Consider the following 23,606-nt stretch of genomic DNA (forward strand, 5'->3'; position numbering starts at 1 on the left):
CAATTTAGAAGCACCTCGTTCAAGTCATCCCTCTCTTTCTCTCGACGATACCGTTCTATTTGGCCAACGGTTAACGGTTCGATTCGTTTCTTTCGCTGCTTTAACTGCTTCGTGGAACGTCCTCTCGATTCCTTATACGGCGCGCTTTAACAAATTAATTCGTCATTTTAATCTTTAGAATGCAAACCGGGGTAAAAATTGAATATTTTTAGTCTAGAAATTTCCTCAAACATTTCATTTTTCAATTGGAATTAATTGTAATGGTGGCTGATGGAACAGTTCAAGGTTAAGCGAACGTTGCTCGCGAGCCACTTATATCCATCGCTACTTTCGACACAGTACTTATATACATATATCTGCATCAGGAGAACATGGTGAAACGGTGATTCGCGTTTATATTCCTGCTCGTACACATATAAACAGGGTTATACGTGCATCCATAATAGATTTCATTCGGATGGCGATGCAATAAATCGCAAGTAAACGCGGGAACACGTCGTTTATTCGAACGAGTGGAGAAAGTCGTAATGGGAATCACCTCTATGGATATTGTTATAAGTAGCTCGCCTTATAAATTAAGTCCCGCTTATATGGGGCAATAATCACATCGGAATACAATTTCGATCGCGCAATTATTCGAGTTCGTTGCTGCTGGTCGCGTTACACGAATGTAAGGTGGGATAAAGCGATAAATTTCGACGAATTCAAACGGAAGGTCGTCGTTTCCTCTTTTCCTCTTTGACTCTTATTGTATTATTCTTATTGATCAGAGATGTATCCTCTCTACCTTGGAATCGAATTGTTCGAAGGAAGGAATGTTTAATTTCGATTCGAAGCGAGATGGACAAATTAAATTGTTGAAATTATACACGTCGTGCATAATATTTCTAGAAAATCTGATAACTAAAAAATTATTAGAATAGAATAGTTAGAATAATGATACATTGAGAAAGATTAATATTCGTTTCGAATAAATTAGATTAGAATTTAGAAAATTATAAAACCTATAGCTAACACGAAATATTTAAGTTACATAACCGATGCAAGCCTGTTTCTTAAGCGCTGAAAGAAGCTTCCTCGCTGGTTTAATATCGCGTGACTAATTGAGGAGAATGCTAACAGGTTCACCGTGCGATTATTTATCCGCAACGACGACACGTTGAATTAGATCCAGCAGGCATGTGAAGTCGCCACGATTTTTATACGTCTGTCAGAATTTATAGCCGTTTCGACATCTTTTCCCGGCTATTTCGTTCGTTCTCGCGTTCGGTAAATGAGAATTTCGAATTAATTGTCGTGAGAATTTTCTTTAAAATATCTTAATACACGTAAATAATAAATAACGTGTAATTCGGAGGGACATCGATCGAAAATTATGGAATCGCTATTTTTATCTTTAGAATTTATTTATTTATCTAAACCTATCACCGTGTCGTTCTTGATATCATTAATATCACGTCGAAATACCTTCCTTTCAAAGTAGATACCTTTTAATAGAAAGAAAATGAATGCTGGAACATCTTCCCCTCGAATCTCTCTCGAAGATAAAAGAAATATTGAAAAGGAGAGAATTTATCCAATCTTAAACAAAACCACTTAACTTGACGCAAATATACAATAACACGAGTTGTTTCAATTCGAACTCTGTCCAAACTTCAACCAACCAACCAACCGCTCTCCACCATTGTCTCTGTTGAACAAAACGCTGTTGAACAAGCGAATCATCCCCATCATCGATCGTCGAACAAGCGGGGGCTCTTCGAACGAACACCTATCCGCAAAATACGTATATATCGCCCCCTATACGTGACCGGATCGTCGAAGGAGTCGCGAGAAGAAGCGGAAAAACATCGTTCAGCGTCCACAGCATCCGAATGGCGTGCGGTATACGGCCGGCCATTAACACCTCCCGGACAAATCACTCGATTTTCCCGGGACGATTTTCCCGCGGCACGTCCGCCAAATAAGAAAACACGATGTATCACCCGTGGGACAGGGGTGGAGGGAGGGGGTGGTTTACTGGCCGCCGGGTAATGACGAAACAGATGGCCTCCTGCCGGAACGAGGGAGAGGGAGGAGGGGGAGAGGAGGTGCGTGCGTGTGTGTTGTTGTTGTTGTGTCGTCCCGCAGGAGGAAGCAGAGGAGGAGGAGGAGGAGGAAGTAGAAGAAGAGGGGTCGGAACGGTTGATGAAGTGGCGCCATTATCGGTATACACAGGACACAAAACCCACCATTCTTGCCTTGGACGTCCACCGACTTTATTACCCGCGAACACACATCAACCGTGGCCGTACCGAGCTTAACGAGCTCGCTCGCCATCGAGCTTCGCAATTTGAGGTTAGGTCGAGCGCGGCGAGTAGTGGCGCTCTCTGGTCCTTTTTTTTTTTTTTATGGGTTTTATAAGATATGTATTTGAGAGTTTTAGGTTCCTAACCTCAAATTATCTCGATCGTGGACGAGTTTATCTCAAAAGGATTGGTAGATAATTTTTAATATTGGCATTGTTATTTATATAATTTTTAAATACTAAAAAAAAGATATAAAACTTTAAACGTATATATATATATTTATTATTATTATTTATATATTATACATTATTATTACATTTATATATTCAAAATTTAAGGGAAGATGATTGAAAAAAATATTTATCATCGAATATATTGGCATTTTTATTTATATAATTTTTAAATATTGTTTAAAAAAAGATATAAAACTTTAAACGTATATATATATTTATTATTATTATTTATATATTATACATTATTATTACATTTATATATTCAAAATTTAGGGAAAGATGATTGAAAAAAATTCCGAAATATTTATCATCGAATGGTATTAATTTTAATGAAAATATTGATAATTTATCAATATTTTGTAATTTGTAATTTATGAAAAAGTACAGCGAGTGTTGTGTGTTTAGTTATACGAAAATTGGGGCAACCAAAGCCCCTATAGGTTATTAAAACGAGTAGGAGGGTGCTTGGAAAACCATCAAAACGTGTATACGCGAGTAATTTCAATTCGAACCCCTTGCCTCCTGATATATACATACATCGAGGAGAGAGCGTAATATCGATTAATGAATTGCTTTCGTCTCCCGTACCGCGTAACTCTATCCTATTGCGATTCCGCGAACTATCACAATTACGACCCTTTATGCGCCTTCCCACTCCATTAAATCGACATTCTCGTAATATATGGCGCTCGAATAACTTGGTGGAAAAATTCTATACTTGCTTTGAAAAGTAAAAATTCTAAAAATTTCGGAAAAATGGGAAAACTAATTTGCTATTCTGATCGATTCGCAGATACAAATTCCGAGAATTTTCGAGAAAGCAATAAAAAAAGAATTAATATAGAAAATTTTTTTTAAAAAATATCGAGTCACACACTCGAACTACACACTTTTAAAATCGTCTTTGAGTGTCATATTCAGCATCGATCAACACCGTTACAACAATCCTTTAATTTAAGATCATTAATTATTCTTGTATCTGTGTCAAGGTAAAAAATAAATCTCGAGACCGAGATCCTTCTCATCCTTCCTCGTTTAACGCGTTAAACGCGTAATTATTCGCGAAACCAGTCGCCTATAATTATTATGGTAATCATCATCGAACGTATACCGAATGCAAAGTATTAATATCGGTGGAAATGTCAATAATTCCTTGTGCTCCGTAATTTATGTTGTCCGTGGTGATACTGTATTAATTTATCGCGCGAAATTGCAGGATGTCCTAGACAGAGAGAATACTCGACGACTTCGTGGATGGAATAATAAGGGCAAGACTCGGTAAATTTACCTCGACGTTCCAACCAAGTCCCATCTAAAGTAGGCATTCACTTCTTCGCTTCATATCTTTTCTGAATGATGTAATTGCGCGTCCTTGCAAGGTTGTCAAACATGAAAATATGTATTATTATTATTATTATTATTAGAGATAACTCGATACGAGTTTAAATCAAATTGGGATTAAGTTGTGAAAATTGTTAAAAGGGCACCTTACGAGGGTGATAGGTAAATTTCTATCATTAATCAAAATTTATCCATCTAAATAATATTAATTTTTTGAAATCAATTTGACTTTCGTCGTCGTCGATTTCAGCTCGAGTCACTTAGACATTTTAAAAAGTTAAGAACAGGCTTAAAACTCTTTCATTTAATTTTTAATTAAATATACGCTATTGTACTTAACGTAATTTATATTCTTTTGTTTATAAATTATAAATCAAAATATGTCTTTAATATCCGAAATGAAATTAAAATAATTATTAATAAATAATAAAGATTAAAAATTATTAGTATAAATTTTTTTTTTTAATATTAATTTTTTATTTTATTAAATTTTTAAAATTTTTAATTATTTATTTAAATATGTTAATATAATTTTTAATTTATATATATAAATATATTTATTATTATTATTATTTATATATATATATATATATCTATAATTTTATAGAGTCTATTTATCGTATTAATCTATAATTAAATTTCAGAATTTTAATTAAAAATTCATTTAATAATTTAGAGATAATAACTACTTCATTGATTCATTCATTCGATTCTGCAATTAAAAGATGGCTACATGAGAGCATCGTGTACCGTTGACAGCGGTTCAAAACTAACCTTACCTAACCTTAACAAACTCTATCCTCCCAGAGCCAGTGACCAGCAATATTCGATATCGATTAACAGATAACAACTTAAGTTTACATTGGACATGCCTTACACTGACGTAAGTAATCATCGTGTTTTGTTAACCATAGTTGGAAACTCGCCTTAAACTCTATTCTGAACGTAACTCGATAAACCAACGTAATTACAATTACCTCGATTCGAATACACCCAATTTCTCTCCAAAAGTGAATTCTCCTTTCCACCTCTCAAAATAAAATCGTCTCCCAAAAATATACCCAGTCACCCTGGGTAACCCTTTGAGCCGACTATTTCGAGGATAACGGCGACGAGGAAGCAAGGAAAGAAAAGAAATATATATATATATACGTATACCGTAGCAGAAAGAATATCTTCGGGAGCCGTGAACCTGTCAATAAGGTAGATTCCTAGCCGCTTCTTCGGTAGCGATGGCCTAAAAGAGGAGGAGAAGAAGGGGATAGCAAGAAGAAATATCTCGACGATGAAGAGAGGAGGAGGAGAAGGAGGAAGAAAGGAAAAGCACGAAGGTCCAAGCGTGTATGGAAGCACTTCTCTCGCCCTATACTCCCGACGTAGCGTGACTTGCAGCTCGATTTCTGGCGTAGCGGAGGTCTCTGACGGATGCCCGCTGCTTTTCTTCGAATGCCGTATCGGGACACGGGGAAGATGGCGCTCATAGTCATTAGGCTGTATCGCGCGAGAGATCGTTAAGGTGGGGAGGGGGGGCATCCTTGTAAAAGGAATGCGTTTGGACTCTTCCTCCCTTCTCTCTCTTTCTCTCTCTCTCTCTTCCTTCTGTTCTCAAGAGAAAGAAGATTTTTCGATAGCTTCTGTCCCGATGAAATGTAACAATGAAAAAAACGATAATCGACGATGCTTCTCTTTGTGGTTAATAGATGGAAGATTTATTGTCTCGTTGTTTCAACGGCTGACGTTGTCTTTCAATCGTAAGATCGCTATTGGATGGGTCCAAAAAAAAATTTCTTTTTTTTTTTTTTTTTTTTTTTAGATTTATACGTAAAATTTTTCTTCTTAGATTCATCCTCTAATTTTTAATTTATTTTCAGCCTCGTATTCTCATAAATGGACACGGTAAATCATTAACTGTCCGATTTGTGTGGATCACGACTCGAAATAAAGAGGAATATACAGAAATACTCGGAGAAGGTTTAAGATACGCTGTTTTGTACATTGTCGAGGCAATCATAGGAGGCATGAAGAACATTTATATAGAAAAAAGGCTGAACCCGATCACGTTCCTTCCACTTTTTCCGCGTAATATCGCATAATATCACCCATTCGAAAGAATCTTATGGCCAGTTTCTCACAAAAGGCGTCTCCATCGTATTTAACTTGGCAACCGCTATTATCAGCCGCATAATAACCCGTCCACGACGCGGCGAAAAGAAATCGCGCGGGAAGCGGGCTTTAAAAGCCGGTGGCAAAAAGGTAAAGGCTGGTAAAACCGGCGAGACCGTCGAGGGGATCGGTTCCCGGCGAGAAACATCGACCAGTTGTATCAATCTCGCCCGGTATCTTTTGTCCACTGGTCAACGAATTAACCGGACGATTATGTCCGGTGTGTTATAGCGTGGTGCACGACGGACCAAAGATATTCGATTGTTCCGTTGTCCATCTACGATTCTGTTCCAATCTACGAGCTGTGAAGGAGAACGAAAAATCCGATGAATTAACAGAAACGTATTGAAATTGTAGAAGGAAATTTTCGTTTGGCCAGGAGAACAAATGATTGAGAAAATAGTACAGTATCGATAAGAGAATTCGATTTCCAATTTTCCAATCGTTTCCATTTGCAAATACGATTAAAAATTTCGTTCAAAATGTCTCGATGTCGTATCGACCAACCAGATTCAAAAAACTCTCGACTACTAACTTTCTTATTAACCGTATGTTGGCCGTCCGTGATTCGACTCGAGGGAACCCCGGACGCGTCCATCAAGAGCGAGTAGATGGCGCTCGATGGGTCGGCGTATCGAAAAATAAGCCGGGCATCGGTCGTCGGCCGTGGCGTGACAAGAGGCGTAATTACGCTAAACGATCCCCGAGGAGGCTCGCTAACGATTGTAAATGCGGTGGCAAGAAGGATGGGTCCGCGTCGCCGTCTCGGGCCACCTTTCAAGAGGCCGTTCCACGTCCTTGCCTCGTGTGAATCGGCAGATTAGCCGACTCACCGGATGCTTCTCTCTCTCTCTCTCTCTCTCTCTCTCTCTCTCTCTCTTTCTCTTTCTTCCTTCGACACCGGTTCACGCTCGACGACTAATGGTACCGGCCGCTTTTCGACACGCTTTTATTTTCGAGAAGGGACGGCTCGCCTATCGAGAAATCATCGTTTATGGATCTTCGATTCGAGGATAGTTTAATGATCGGGAAAGAAAGAAATTGTTTCGATAGAAACGATTATTTATTTCATGGATTAATTATTCTATCCATTAATTTTCATACGTATACTTTCTATTCTTTCAACTAGTTTCCTATATAATAGTTATAATAGCAATAGTTTATCGAATAAATTTCTTCTCTTGGGGATATACATTCACTTTCCACTCTTTTTTTTTTTTTTTCTTATTTTTAATTGTTTTTTCGATACAAGCTTTTTCAAATATATATTTATTTAATGGATTAATTTACATTCATGCATACTTTTCATTCTTTTATTCGATTCAATATATAATGCGATTATTGAATAAATTTATTTTCTTAGAGATGAGAAATTTATTTCTTAGAGATATTCACTTTCCCGAGCTTTTTCAAACGATATTTATTTCATGGATCTATATATTCTATCCATTAATTTGGATTCATACATACACTTTCTATTTTTTCTTGATTAATTGATAAAGCAATATTTTATCGAATAAATTTCTTCTCTTAGGGATGTATATTCACTTTCGATCCCTTTTTCTTAATTTTAATGAAAATTGAACGAGCACTTAGGCGTTCTTCTTCAACATTCTTCAACGTACGCATTCCAAAACTACGATAAGATCGCGCCACCTGCAGATCCGTCATAAAATTGACCGGAACCTAGCGAGAGAGCAATTAATATTCCACCTATCCTTTTCGAATAAACTCGCTCACTTTCGAAATTTACGACAATTAAACCGCCGTTATCGTGCGGCGATCGAGCACTCGCACAAGCAACGACACAATCGTAAATCGGGGGCACGGGCGTATTATTCGCAGGGGCGAGTTGTACGAGGGTCGTCGATAAATAACGACGGGCTGTTGGGCCGATCGATAATCGAGACCAAGGACGAGAAAGCGTTAAAATCGAGAGGAAGGCGGGCGAAGAGGTCCTCGATCCTCTCTCGTGGTCGATGGTATTCGTTAGCGTTCGAGTTTAATTACGAAGATCGTTGTCGCCCTGGAATCTGGCGGCCCAGAGTTCGATAGACGCATCCACGAACGAATCATTTATCATCCGGAAGGCAATTATCGTAATTAATATCGCCGCCAATAAGGAAAAGGTGTGTGTGTGTGTGTGTGTGTGCGTGCAGAGCGGATTTTTCTTCCGGTTGTCGCGGTTCCGCCTTCTCAGGAGGCGATCTCATCCGACGTCCGCCATTTTTAATCGATCGATTCGTATATCGAATCGATGAAGATGGAGATGAAATATATTCTGTGATAGAATAGTGGAATTATAGAGGTATAGAGTAAATAAGATGATAAGATGAAATATATTTTGTGGTAAAATAGTAGAATTATAGAAGGGTAAATAGTATAGAGATGAAATATATTCTGTGGTAGAATATTGGAATTATAGAGTAAATAGAATATATATAGTGGTAGAATATAGAAGTATAAAATAAATAGGATATTTAGTGGTAGAATATAGGATAGAATAAATAAGATATTTAGTAGTAGAATATAGAAGTATAGAATAAATAGGATGGACCATATTTTGATGGAGATGAAATATATTTTATGGTAGAATATTAGAATTGTAGAAGTATAAATAGGATGAAGATGAAATATATTTTGTGGTAGAATAGTGGAATTATAGAAGTATAGAGTAAATAGAATGATAAGATGAAATATATTTTGTGGTAAAATAGTAGAATTATAGAAGGGTAAATAGTATAGAGATGAAATATATTTTGTGGTAGATTATTGGAATTATAGAGTAAATAGAATATATATAGAAATGATGGATATATATGGATAATATATATATGGATGAATATAGAAATATAAAATAAATAGGACATTTAGTGATAGAATATAGGAGTATAGAATAAATAAGATATTTAGTGGTAGAATATAAAAGTATAGAATAAAGGATGGATCATATTTTGTGGTAGAATATTGGAATTATAAAATATAAATAGAATGAATAGAAGTATAAATAGGAGATGAAATATATTTTGTGGTAAAATAGTAGAATTATAAAAGAGTAAATAGTATATATATATAGTGGTAGAATATAGAAGTATAGAATAAATAAGATATTTAGTAGTAGAATATATAGGAATATAGAATAAATAAGATATTTAGTGGTAGAATATAGAAGTATAGAATAAATAGGATGGATCATATTTTGTGGTAGAATATTGGAATTATAAAAATATAAATAGAATGGAGATGAAATATATTTTATGGTAGAATATTAGAATTGTAGAAGTATAAATAGGATGAAGATGAAATATATTTTGTGATAAAATAGTAGAATTATAAAAGAGTAAATAGTATATATATAGAGAATATATAGAATTATATATATGAATATTATATGAATACAGAGAATATATAGAATATAGAAATATAGAATAAATAAGATATTTAGTGGTAGAATATAGAAGTATAAAATAAATAAGATATTTAGTGGTAGAATATAGGATAGAATAAATAATATATTTAGTAGTAGAATATAGAAGTATAGAATAAATAGGATGGATCATATTTTGTAATAGAATATTGGAATTATAAAAGTATAAATAGGATAGAGATGAAATATATTTTGTGATAGAATATTGGAATTAAAAGTATAGAATAAATAGAATGGAGATGAAATATATTTTGTGGTAGAATATTAGAATTGTAGAAATATAGAGTAAATAAAATGAATGTAATATATATTTTATAATAGAATATTGGAATTATATTGGAAGTATAAAGTAAATAAAATGAAGATGAATATTGAAATTATAAAAGTATAGAGATAAATAGAAATAAAATATATTTTGTGATAGAATATTGGAATTACAGAAGTATAAAGATAGAATAAAGATGAATATTAGAATTATAGAAGTATAAAGTAAATAAAATGAAAGTGAATATTGGAATTATAAAAGTGTAGAGATAAATAAAATAGAGATGAAATATATTTTATGATAGAATATTGGAATTACAAAAGTATAAAGATAGAATGAAGATGAATATTAGAATTATAGAAGTATAAAGTAAATAAAATGAAGGTGAATATTGGAATTATAAAAATATAGAGATAAATAAAATAGAGATGAAATATATTTTATGGTAGAATATTGGAATTATAAAAGTAAATATGATGAAGATGAAATATATTTTGTAGTAGAATAGTAAAATTATAGAAGAGTAAATAGTGTAGAGATGAAATATATTTCATGATGGAATATTGGAATCACAAAAATAAATGGAATAGCAATTATCGCCATTTTATCGAACGATGATTTTGCGAATCAAATCGGATATAATTTTATGGATATAACAGAATATCAGAATTACAGAAACATTAGAGATCGTGGAATAAATAGTAAAGAATGAAGATGATAAAAATAATTCTCATCATCGTAGCTCTTTACAATTCCATTATTATTCTGTAAAAATTAATATATCCTCTATGCATGCATTCCCCCTTAAAACCAAAACATAATCACGTCAAATTATCTATCCCGTAAAGCTACTACAACCACACTTTCATTCGAAACATTTTTCCCTATCATTTAACATATAATCGATCCATATCGAAAATTCGATTAAGTTTAACACAGAGATAGCATCTTGGCAACCTTTGCGTCATTTGAACGTTATAAATAATAACAAACTGACATAAGTACAAAGTTAGAATAGTTCAATTTTCTACGATGGATGGTGCAAAATTTTCGCACTCGCAGTCTGCGAAACTATGTTTATAAATCCGTATCCGTCCGAGATTATTTAAATCGACTCAGCGCGAGGCGTTCTCGTTCTCGTTCTCGAGAGGAGGGGGGAGGAAAAAAGGCGAAGAAAAAGGGAATCGTTTTACGTCTGCGGTGGCATTTTATGAACCGTAACCAGGAAACGAATTAACTAGCGGGGAAAAAATCGGCGAACCGGTTTTATTAGAGAGTCGTTCTCTTTATCCGACGAGCAAAAAAAAAAAAAAGATCAAACACAGTGATTTGATACGCGCTCGAGAAAATTTACGAGAAGCATCGTCGTCGACGTCGTCGTCCATTGGACGTCATCCAATCCAATTGGACCGCGTCTTTTAATTCGTATTCGACAATTAAATTTACTGTTGACTGGGCAAAACAATAAATAAAAAAATACGGGTTTGGCTGAACGAATATATTTGATTATACGTGATTGCGTGTATATCTGTTTACATTTGAAGTATCGAAGAGAAACAACTATGAAATGGTAAGCTGGCAACATTCAAATTTATAAGTTTAAATTTTACAACATTTACACATTACATTTACACAAATTTTTACATTTACATTTTACAACATTTTATTACATTTACATTTGAACAGGAATTATATTCTTCTGTCCTAACCTCTTTCCTCGAGCCTCCTCCCCTTCCCTCGTCTTTATCAAATTTCCACGGCCGAAACCGCCTACTATCACTCGGTTCAATATTCCAAAACCGCCAACTATCTAAACCACCCCTAAAACCCTATCCTCCGTGCAATTTCGCAAACCTGTCGGAATTTCAGCGATTAAATTCGCATCCCAATGTCGCAGTTAGAGGTCAGAGAGAGTAGAGCGAGCTAATAACTGTTGCAAGTGTCAAAGGGTGGTATAAAACCAGGGATAAGGAAACCTCTCTCACCCTTACACAGATTTAAGATGATACAAAATAACTCTTTGCATTATATAATAAAATAATTCTCCAATCAAAAGGAAGAAAAATAAAAGTTGTCATCTTAATCATTAATCCATTAAATTGACAATAGAAACTCCCAATCCAATTTCTCATTCCTTCTAATTTAACAAATTCGTTCCTTAAGAACGTAATCGATCGATTAAACTCAATCAGAACCAGCTCTCCGGCCAACGTTTCGTGGGATAAATCATAGATACATCGTAGCTATTATAACTTTCACCGTCCAGGCTTTGCTTGAGCAAAGGAGGCGATGGCATTAATCCACGCCAACGAGGGGGAAGGTCGCCTCCTCAACGAGGGAATCCCCGGTGGCGGCGGCGGTGGTCGAGTCGCCACTGGTGCACGTAGCAAAGCGGCAACGTGGAATGGACTTGCTCTCAGACTTGCCACCCCACGGCTGTCTTGGCCCTGTCGCGGTCCGTCCCTGGATGGGATGCGGTCGGGATCCTGGACCATCCCTCCCCACCTCCTCTGTAATTTTAATAAGCCGTATTACGAGCTCGTATATACGGAAACGGCTTCCTTTTGTCCCTGTTCCTTTGACACGATCCAAGCTCCAGTTTCATCCACGTCTTTCACATTTGCAAATTGTGAAATTCTATAAAAAAAATTACACACAATATTACGTATATTTGTACAGTGAATACTCGAGTGATTAAGTTTACAGGATTTAGATCCTGAAATACTGTTTCAATTTTATTTATTTATTATCCGATATGATTTTTTTCAAGCCACATGTTTGAAAAATTCTATTCTGTTATTCAACGAATCTAAACTCAGAATCAGATCGTCTCGTCCAAGTGAGATTCTCAAATCGAATCGTCACGTAAATTTCGTTCGTTGAAATTGAACTTTGTTCGTGAAAATTCGTGTGATTTCGAATTTTGAAAACGAAAACTTAGAAAAGAAAAAATTAAATCCATTTCCTATTTTTTTAAACAACTCTAAAGCTTCAAAACCCGAATTTTCAAATACCGATACGAAACCTCTAAGTTTTTATATAGGAGAAGAATAAATTGCAATTGAACGAAATTGGAAAGTGAGAAAAAGGAAAAGAGGGTCGATTTGATTAACGGATTAGGCGTTTCTTATTCCTATATTATTGTCGAGGAGGGAGGGGATCGTTCGAAATAAATGGGATATCGCTTTAATGAATTTCGAGTGGGGGAGGAACGTCAGGAGGCGTCATCCCCGAGAGCGCAGAAGGCGGCCGGCCTGGGATTAAGTGGAGCAATCTGCGGCATTTTTTTTCCCGCAAACGACCAGATTTTTATGCCTAATTAATCGCCGCGTGGAGATCCTTAGGGGCGGATCCACGGGATTATCGAGGGGGAGGGGGGGAGGGGGCAGGATTCGCGCCGATACGGCACGTCTTTGAGCCGTGCGGGGGCGGCGCGGTGATTTGTGGCGCGCGATTACCTCAACAACCGATGCGACCCCGACTCTTAATTAGATCTCGTAGAAAGTCTCGCATTAAACGGCCGACATAAGGGATCCGATATTATTAATTCCGATTTCTCGAGATCGAAGGCTCTCGCGCTGTTCAAGGCGCGAGAACGAGGCGGCGCATCTCGAGGATTCAACGAACGTTGGATAAAAAGGGGGATGGTGTTAATTTCGCGCTTAGATGAACAGTGCACAATATTACACAGTGGATAATATTCGCACGGGTATATAAGATATTTTTATATGGGAAGAGAAGCGTCTTTATTTCATTATAATCTCGAAGTTTTGGAAGTAGTCTATACGAAGCAGTGTTTTGTAGATTTGTAGTAGATTGCCGCTAGATGTCTCTGCGTATTGAAACTTAATATTAGGGTGGAAGGAGACACGCGTTCACGAGATACGTATTATGACGCAATTCGAAAAATGGAGTGAAATTTGTCGGCGTGATACAAGAAAAATAATTCAGGATGATTGTAGCTAGATAGTCATTAATATTATTCTATATATTGAAACTTAATATTAGAGTATAGGAGACATGTGTATTATCGATGACATTATTCAGATAATTTGAAAAATGGAATAAAATTTGTTCGGCGTGATACAAGAAAAATAAACGTAATTCAAAATGATTATTATCTACTAGAAGATATTTATTTATATATATTATTTATATATTATATTATTATATATTATATGTTATATATTATTATGGCGCAATTTGAAAAATGGAATACAATTTATTGGTGTGATAAAAGAAAAATAATTCAGGATGATTATCGCTAGATGTCTCTGCACATTGAAACTAATATTAGAGTATAGGAGACATATGTATTATTAATGGCACAATTCGAAAAATATTAGAGTAGGAGCTATATATATATTCAAATAATATATATATATTCAAATAATTTGAAAAATAGAATAAAATTTGTTGGCGTGATATAAGAAAAATAATTCAAAGTGATTATCACTAGAAGATTAGATTAGACTTATTATGGCAATTCGAAAAATGGAATACAATTTATTGGCATAATAAAAAAAAATAATTCAGGATAATTATCACTAGATGTCTCTGCACATTGAAATTAATATTAGAGTACAGGAGATATGTATTATTAATTCGAAAAATTCGAAGAGTAAAATTATATATGTATTATAGATGTAGGAGCTATATATTCAAATAATATATTCAAATAATATATTCAAATAATATATATATTCAAATAATTTGAAAAATAGAATAAAATTTGTTGTCGTGATACAAGAAAAATAATTCAAAATGATATCACTAGAAGATACTTATTATGGCACAATTCGAAAAATGGAATACAATTTATTGGCGTGATAAAAGAAAAATAATTCAGGATGATTATCTAGATGTCTCTGCATATTAAAATTATTATGGCACAATTCGAAAAATAAAATAAAATTTATTGGCATGATACAAGAAAAATAATTCAAGATAATTATCACTAGATGTCTCTACACATTGAAACTAATATTAGAGTACAGGAGACATATGTATTATTAATGGCACAATTCGAAAAATGGAATAAAATTTATTATAAATGTTTCTATATATTGAAACTAATATTAAAGTAGGAGCTATATATAATGACACTATTCAAATAATTTGAAAAATAGAATAAAATTTATTGGTGTGATACAAGAAAAATAATTTAAAGTGATTATCACTAGAAGATACTTATTGTGGCACAATTTGAAAAATAAAATAAAATTTATTGGCGTGATACAAGAAAAATAATTCAAGATAATTATCGCTAGATGTCTCTGGATATTGAAACTAATATTAGAATATAGAAGACATATGTATTATGGATGGCACAATTCGAAAAATGGAGTAAAATTTGTTGGCGTGATAAAAGAAAAATAATTCAGGATGATTATCGCTACATGTCTCTATACATTGAAACTATTAATTAGAATAATTAGAATATAACTTTTTAATAGAATAGATTTAATAGATAAGATTTAATAGAATAGAATTAACTAGAATATAGGAGCCATATGAAATATTATGACACAATTCGAAAACGAGTGAATAAAATTTATCGATACAAGAAAAATAAACGTAATTCAGAATAATTATCACTAAAAAATTACTTATTATAACACAATTCGAAAAATAAAATGAAATTTATTAAAATTTGAAAAATAAATAAACGTAAGAGGGTTCAATTTTCGATTCCGATTTGTCCCGAACAATATCCTAAAGAAGATCGGAAGAGCAGTATCTCTCCACTGGTAACCTTCTAGTGGCCACCAGATTAGACTAGTTCGGCTTGTAACGCACGATTTTGACGGCGTGGAAGAAGAAACTGCAGGAGCACCGAAAGTTTATCCGCCAAGTTTCGAGTGCAGAGCCGGTTGATTTATCGGGCTCATTACTGCCAGGGAAGAGGGAGGGCTACACAGGCAACAGCCACCCCAGCGGCGTGTTTTACAAGACGGCATTAATTGCTCGAATTAAATATGCACCTCTCTCCGTGCCGTAATTTATTTCGGTTTCCTTAAGCACTTTAAGTCGTCGGCCGCACCACCATCGCCGACGCTTTCCACGGACGTTAATAATGGCCCCGTAGGATATTAATTGACGCTGCTCCCGTAAAAAGCTCCCGCTCCACGCTTTAATCCTCACCGCGGATCCCCGACCCACCCCCACCGATTTTTATTTTCCAGATTAGATCGCCCACAATACAAAGGGAGACCCTGTTTTTTTTCCTTTTCCTCTCTCTCTCTCTCTCTTTCTCTCTCTTTCCATCCAATAAATTTTTATCGTTCATCGATTTTTCGACGATAAACATCTCTATTAACCCTTTGCACTCCAGACCCGCGTTCGATGGCCTCATGAGATTACCATAAGATAATTTTTACGATTTTTCAATGACAAATATCTCTTTCGAGAATATTATCAATTATTAATTAAATGATTGTATATTATTAATTATTAATATTATCAATTATTAATTAATTATTTTGAGAATATTATTAATCCTTTAACTCCAGATTCAGACCCACGCTCGATGTCCTCATAAGATTACCATAATTTTTAATTAATTTTCAATGACAAATATCTCTTTCGAGAATATTATCAATTATTAATTAAATGATTGTATATTATTAATTATTAATATTAATATTAATATTTATATTTAACATTAATATTAATATTAATATTATTAATTATTAATATTATCAATTATTAATTAATTCTTTCGAGAATATTATTAACCCTTTAACTCCAGATTCAGACCCACGCTCGATGTCCTCATAAGATTACCATAATTTTTAATTAATTTTCAATGACAAATATCTCTTTCGAGAATATTATCAATTATTAATTAAATGATTGTATATTATTAATTATTAATATTAATATTAATATTTATATTTAATATTAATATTAATATTAATATTTATATTTAATATTAATATTAATATTAATATTTATATTTAATATTAATATTAATATTAATATTTATATTTAATATTAATATTAATATTAATATTATTAATTATTAATATTATCAATTATTAATTAATTATTTCGAGAATATTATTAATCCTTTAACTCCAGATTCAGACCCGCGTTCGATGGCCTCATGAGATTACCATAAGATAATTTTTACGATTTTTCAATGATAAATATGATTATATATTAAAAATGATTATATATTATTAATTATTAATATTATCAATTATTAATTAATTCTTTCAAGAATATTATTAACCCTTTAACTCCATATTCAGATCTGCGTTCGATGGCCTCATGAGATTACCATAAGATAATTTTTATGATTTTTCAATGACAAATATCTTTTTCGAGAATATTATTAAATATTAATTAAATGACACGCGATCTTTCAAAAATATTATTAAAATTCCAGATTCATCCGCGTTCGATGGCCTCATGAGATTACCATAAGATAATTTTTACGATTTTTCAATGACAAATATCTCTTTCGAGAATATTATCAATTATTAATTAAATGATTGGCTTCTTTCGAGAATATTATTAACCCTTTAACTCCAGATTCAGACCCGCGTTCGATGGCCTCATGAGATTACCATAAGATAATTTTTACGATTTTTCAATGATAAATATCTCTTTCGAGAAATTAATTAAGTTAATAATTAAAAGTTATTAATTATTAATTAAATGATTGGCTTCTTTCGAGAATATTATTAATTCTTTGCATTCAAACCCGCGTTCGATGAAATTACCATAAGATAATTATTAATAAAACTCATAAAATGAGATTACACCTCATAAAATAATACTCATAAAATAAGATTAGACGTAAAGAGCTTAGAAATCTATTTATGAAGCTATTCTAAAAGAATCAAAGGTAAATGAATATTGTCAAGTTGGGGAGCGAATGACACGATTGCATAAGTAATTTTTACAAAGCAGAAAATTATTAGGTTTAATTATTTCAGAAACGCGTTGGACGAGGAGCAGCGTGCCCAGAAAGCCCTCTACCTATTGCAAGCGCGGGACCGTCGGATCGCTTTGCTCGAGAAACGCGTAGCCGAGTTGGAGGACGCTGCGACGAATCTTCACGAGCTCACCCTGCGAAACTCGTCGAGGGGCTCGATGCTGGAGCTCGACTCGACCAGCGAGAAGGTGAGAAGTTACAACGAGGCCTCGTGCAAGAGCGAGTGCTATTTCGACGACGTTAATTCGACGGGGCGGGGCGAGAATGCGATGAGAGGAGGATCGCGGGAGGATCGCGATGACCCCGGGCGTGTCTCGGTTCCGTGCCTGGATCTGTCGAAATCGTCCGAGTCGGCGTCCGACATATTCTCGACCGCCATCGATTTCGTGATGGAGAAGAGGAAGTGTTTCGCCTCGAACACCTCGTTCTCCATGGAGGAAGAGGTCACAGAGCGGGAGGAATTCAACGATGGGGAGAATCTGGGGAACTCGAAGAGCGAGATAAAGATGGCGGGCGCGGGGAGCGGCAGCAACGTGGAGAGCGGCTCGGGGAGGAAGGAAGATTCGGTCGGGGGGGGGAACAGGGGCGATTTCGCTTGTGAGAATAAGAATAAGAAGAAGAATTGCGTGGGTATGAGGAGCGAGGAGAAGGTTCGCGGCGCTTCGTGCAACAAGTATCAGAGATCGAATTTTCCGAGGTTGACGTCAAGCGTGCCGTGGATAAGGGCGAAGCACAGCTTCCGCAAGAAGCTGCGCGGCTACGAGCTGAAAACCGGGAAACGGATCAAGGACGTGTGTTACGGGGACGGCCATCTCGCTTTCGCCGCGTTTCAGTGAGTGAAATTCATTTCTCTTTAACTAATATAACATATATATATGTGTGTGTGTGTGTGTGATATTACTTGTATTAGAGCCAAAGCAAGAGCCAAGACTCTTCGCTCGATACCTTATCACTCGGTATAATAATTAAATTATGCATATGAATGAAGAATTAACGAGAAAACGATATATATATACTTTTAAAAAATTTTTACCATCGCTATTATCTTATCGATACGTTATTACGATAATTAAATTATGCATAACGGAATTAACGAGAAAACGATATATATATATATTTTAAAAAATTTTTTACCATCACTATTATGTTATCGATACGTTATTACGATAATTAAATTATGCATAAAAATTAACGAGAGAACGATACGAATTCTTTGTCTCGAATTTTTATTATTTCCATAAAGATCGAGCGAATACGAGGTTCGAATCGTCCATCAAGAGGTTGCGAAACACTGATCGATCGGGTAAGGCACTCTGTAGGAGAGTCTTGCCTACCTGGTGGTATAGGCGCACGTAGCGACCGATTTTTTCCCTTACGGGCGCTTGGTCCGCTCCTAGACACGAAAATGCATGTAATTAGCTTGAAATTGATGTTGAACGCGAGCACGGCCGCAATTTTAATCGGCTGTCGTATGATAATTACGCGAGACGAGCGGCCACCCCTCGACCCACGCCGGATAAATCATCTCTCTCTCTTGACTCGGCGAGCTCGCGCCATCGAAAGCCCCGCAACGATTCCCAGGTATTCATTTACTTCGTATTAATCAATGCGTAAAATTGATTACGGCCAGTCGAACCTCGTAACGAGGCTCGCCTCCTGCTCGACCAGCGGGAAACGCTGGTTGGGAAAAAGGGAACCGATCCTCTTCCATCGCGGGAATCGCGGTGATATATCGACGTTTCGACGAGAGATCGAATTTTGGCAAGTTTTCGTGGACGATAGAATCTCAATTTCGAGAACGATTCGAGAGCTTTTAAAACCATTGCGTCGAGTGAAACGTTTTATAATTATTCTTTGGAAAATGAGTGTGATATAATTTCAATTGATGCGTCATTACAAGTGGATTTTATCTTTATCTAGCGCGAATTATATATATTATATATTTGGAATAATTGGAATTTCACATAAATGGATTCAATCGATAATTAAGATCCTAAATCGTATTTTTGTTGTACATTAGAATACGTGAATATGCGATTCGGAATGATAGAAAATGTAAAAATTCGATATAAGCAATTTATAATCGCATATAATAAAACGAAGCTTATTCTGTATTTATATCGATCAAAGTATGAAAGTTTCCTTGGGATAGTCCCAAGAGTTAAATAAAAGACCGTGCACTTTCGATAGAGAGAACGCTATTGGATCGGTCGTTAAAAGCGAAACGACGCGATCGACGGAACGAGAGAGCCGCTCGTATTTTTGCACCAGCTGTGAACGAGTGTCGCAACGAAGGGAACGAAGCTGATCGTCGTCACGACTCGACAAAGAGACGCTCCTTAAATCGTAGAGCAACTCGCGATCCGATGTACGATACACGGAGGCCGAGCGGTGGAACGGGGATCGAAAGCCCGTAGAATCGTGAACGGTGACGAAACCACTGTGTTTCGGACGCGTCGTGACAGACAATTATTCGACGACCTTTGACATTGGCCGTTCCGCCGTTGTCGATCTAAGAATCCCGCTCGGGAGAGCAAGGGTTAAGTAATTGTCGAAGATCCCTGTGACAACGTTGCGACAGAGGAGCACGGCTCGTTTCTCGATGAGGTTTCTAGGTAAAAGTAATCGACTTCGATTTAGGAGAAATTGTTGGTCGAATATCGATCGTAGGAAACAATCCAGTAACGTAATCTAACTTTCGTAATACACGTAATAGCTTTAAAGAAATTTCCACAAAACGATATAAAATTAACCGAAGAAACTTGTATCTCTCATCGAATCGAATAACTCGATGAAAATTGAAGAAAATTTTTCTAAAAAATCACATTCGATAGTGATCCATCTTTTATCTAACAATATCGTCTTCGAAGCGTATAGATAACATCTTCATAACGTATTTATTAAATTGTATGCGACGATTTAGTCACAAATTAACCAGAAGACCGGTCCTCTTAATTATTATCTCTCGAATATTTTATGCGCATTTTCGTTCGGTGTATCTTTACAGAACAAGCGTGTGGTACGTGTGCGCACATGCGCTCGCGCATGCGTCCATGTACCAGAATCGGTAATATCAACGTTATCGCGAACCTCGAAATTAATCCTTGGTCGGGACGAAATTCGGCCGGTCGGTCGAGTTTCAAGCATCGTACGCTTAATTGACGACGCTCGTTCCCTCGGCCCGGGGAAACGATATTATGAAAATGCTCGCGAACGTCCGCGAGAGAGGAGAGACGAACGAAGCAAGCGAACCGGGTCGTTTGCGTAATTTGTTATTGCGTACGCGAAACCGTCGGTATATGGAATTAACGAGCGGGCCCATTAAATTTAACGACCGTTGACTCGGACGTCCACGTGGATGGTCGCCGCTCGGTTGGCTCGATCCTCGGAACGGGATGATGCTTGTGTTTCGATGGAGATACGAACTGCAAGATTGGTTTCATCTCGTTTTTTAATGCAGAAACTTCGTTTTAATTATTGCTATTTAATTCTCCATACTAGATCTAATTCGATTCGACTTAAATAAGTTTGGTATCTTATTGATTTTTACATAAAGTAACTCGTATTACACTGATCTCCGTATAATTATTAAACCTTTACAAAGAAAAATAGGAAATTTCGATCGGATATTTTTCATATTTCATATTTTATTCGTACTTTTTTAGATTTTATCATTTCATATTGGTCAATTTACGTTACCCTACGAGTACATCATTAACGATACAAAACAAAATGGTGGTAACAAAATTACATACAATATTACGCAACAACAAATTGAACGAATATCACGAATCGCGTATGATGGTGAACAATGGTTAAAGACTCGTTCGAGATCTGTCACCTCCACGGAAACTCTTGTCGAGAGGCGGGTTTTCGATCAGCGCATTGTTATCTCTTCTCTCGAATCTGAGAATCGAAGCGCACGAACGCGGTGGCACCTGAGCTGACAGCTCAGCTGGTGACTTTAATTGGAAGTTCGGCAGCTCGGGCGAAAGAAACGCGAAACGTGCGCGGAGTGAAGATGCCGAACGACGTCGCGGCTATCACACTGGATGCCCCGTTACCTTTGTCACTGGCCATCTATCCGCTTCCCTCTCGTTCAGCGTCCGCCATGGTGTCACCGAGGTTCTGCTAATTGGACGGCGGAAATTCGCAGTCAGGTCGAGTACTGACGCGCGAAATGGACGCGTGATTGCGACTCACCGGTGTAACTTTGGCTCACGTATTCTCAACATATCGAGGACGATATGTATATTTAAAAGGTAGATCTTACTGGTAAATATTATTGTAAAAAAAAAACTATTTTTTTTATTAAGCTTCTTATAAACGTATTCATAAAAATTAAAGAAACATTTTTTACCGTAATGACACTGTTTAATTTCTTGAATATCGTCTTGAATATAATGGCCTGCAAAGATGGTAATTGTTAATCGTTTTCGAAATCAGCTCGAACCGATACACCCTTTTTGAGAAATTTTTAAATAAAATATTATATGTTTGAAAAATATTTAGCAATTTGGTTCACATAAAAAAGTATATATAGGTGTTGCACCTGCAAATATGGAGGAACATATTTAATAAGAGATAGTAATAAAGATACTTTCGTAAATACATTCGAACAGCGAACAACAACATCGATAGCCATATTAAATTATATAAAAATTTAATCGTCAGAATTTCGAATGGCACGGAATATAATTCGTCGAAATAAAAAAAAAGGAGGAGAGGGGGGGATTATTAAAATTCTCACTCTAATTGAAACGTGCTACATTTTCCCTTTTTTTAATATTTTAAACTTTTCCACAAAATCGACACTTCTCCTTCCACAACTAATTACCTCAATCAACATTCTTCGTAACAACTCTTCAGATATCTCGTCTCGGGTAAAAAGTCGTTCAAACTTCCTTCGATGATCCCTCCATCGAAGATGCTCCAAATTTCAACATCTTCCACGATCGAAAGCCTCCTTGTTATCCAACAAGGCCTCCCCCTTAGAGAATCCCCAATTAAAACCCTCCTTTCACCTTATCTCTCGCGCATCTCTCCGTTGCGCGAGCAAGCCTTTCGCCGAAGTTTCGTCCCACGTTGAGGTTCGAGGAAAAGAAAAAACGACAAAATTCCACGTCCAATCCGAAATTCTTCCGCGTCGATGCCGAAAATACGAAGTGTATACACATTAGCCGATGAAATTAACGAGGCATCGTGCGCCCGACCACCGCAAAAAAGTTATTCGATACACGATACGCACACGGTACTGCATACATCTCCGCTATCTCGGTCGAGGGACGTGGGACGTCGAAAGTCAAGGGACGGAGATGCGCGCGACGATCGGCGCTTTTTATCGTGTCCAGAGGGCCCGAGCGAAGAATTTGCATAAGCGCGTCGCGCTCCGCGACGTTTTACCCCCGTGAAACGCGATATGCCTCGTATGCGAAGGGATTGCTGACAATGTGTGCGCTCCAGGTATTTAATCCGTATATAACCGCGCCCATACCAACGGATTTTAACGAATATCCTTCCCCATATATTATATATATTATATCATATTCGTGCTAACTATACTATTTTCGAGTTTCGTATAAAATTTTCTCTACTCCAATTGTCCAAATAATCCAAATTTTAAATATATACGAAATATTAAAACGAAACAAAAAAAAAAATAGATTGGAACAATTTAGATATAAGAAAAAGATAGTTAAGATACAAGAAAAGATTCCCTTTAAATCCTCTTATCGCCGGTTACATAAAAAAGAAAAATGAACTTCAAACCGATGACTGATATTGGACATTTTTTTTTTTTTCACAGCGTTAATCCTGGATCGTCGATCGATCGATCGATCGAGGAAGGTTGGCGATGCGTTTAGTGCGCAACGGTAGCGCCGGGGCTCTTACTTTCGCGTTCTCCTCTCTCTCTCTCTCTCTCTCTCTCTCTCTCTCTCTCTCG

The 23,606-nt window shown here is 35.9% G+C and overlaps 1 protein-coding gene across 1 annotated transcript in view; it reads left to right on the forward strand.

Annotated features, from left to right (window-relative positions):
- The window catches only part of LOC122718880, a 139,195-nt gene that overhangs the window by 18,338 nt on the left and 97,251 nt on the right, over nucleotides 1–23,606 (forward strand). The window contains exon 3 of the mRNA XM_043944256.1: nucleotides 17,664–18,494. Coding sequence (XP_043800191.1) covers nucleotides 17,664–18,494 — 831 coding nt within the window. The remainder of the gene's footprint in view (nucleotides 1–17,663; nucleotides 18,495–23,606) is intronic.

Source organism: Apis laboriosa, unplaced genomic scaffold, assembly GCF_014066325.1.
Source record: "Apis laboriosa isolate Shangri-la unplaced genomic scaffold, ASM1406632v1 scaffold68_cov148, whole genome shotgun sequence".
Taxonomy (NCBI): Eukaryota; Metazoa; Arthropoda; class Insecta; order Hymenoptera; family Apidae; genus Apis; species Apis laboriosa.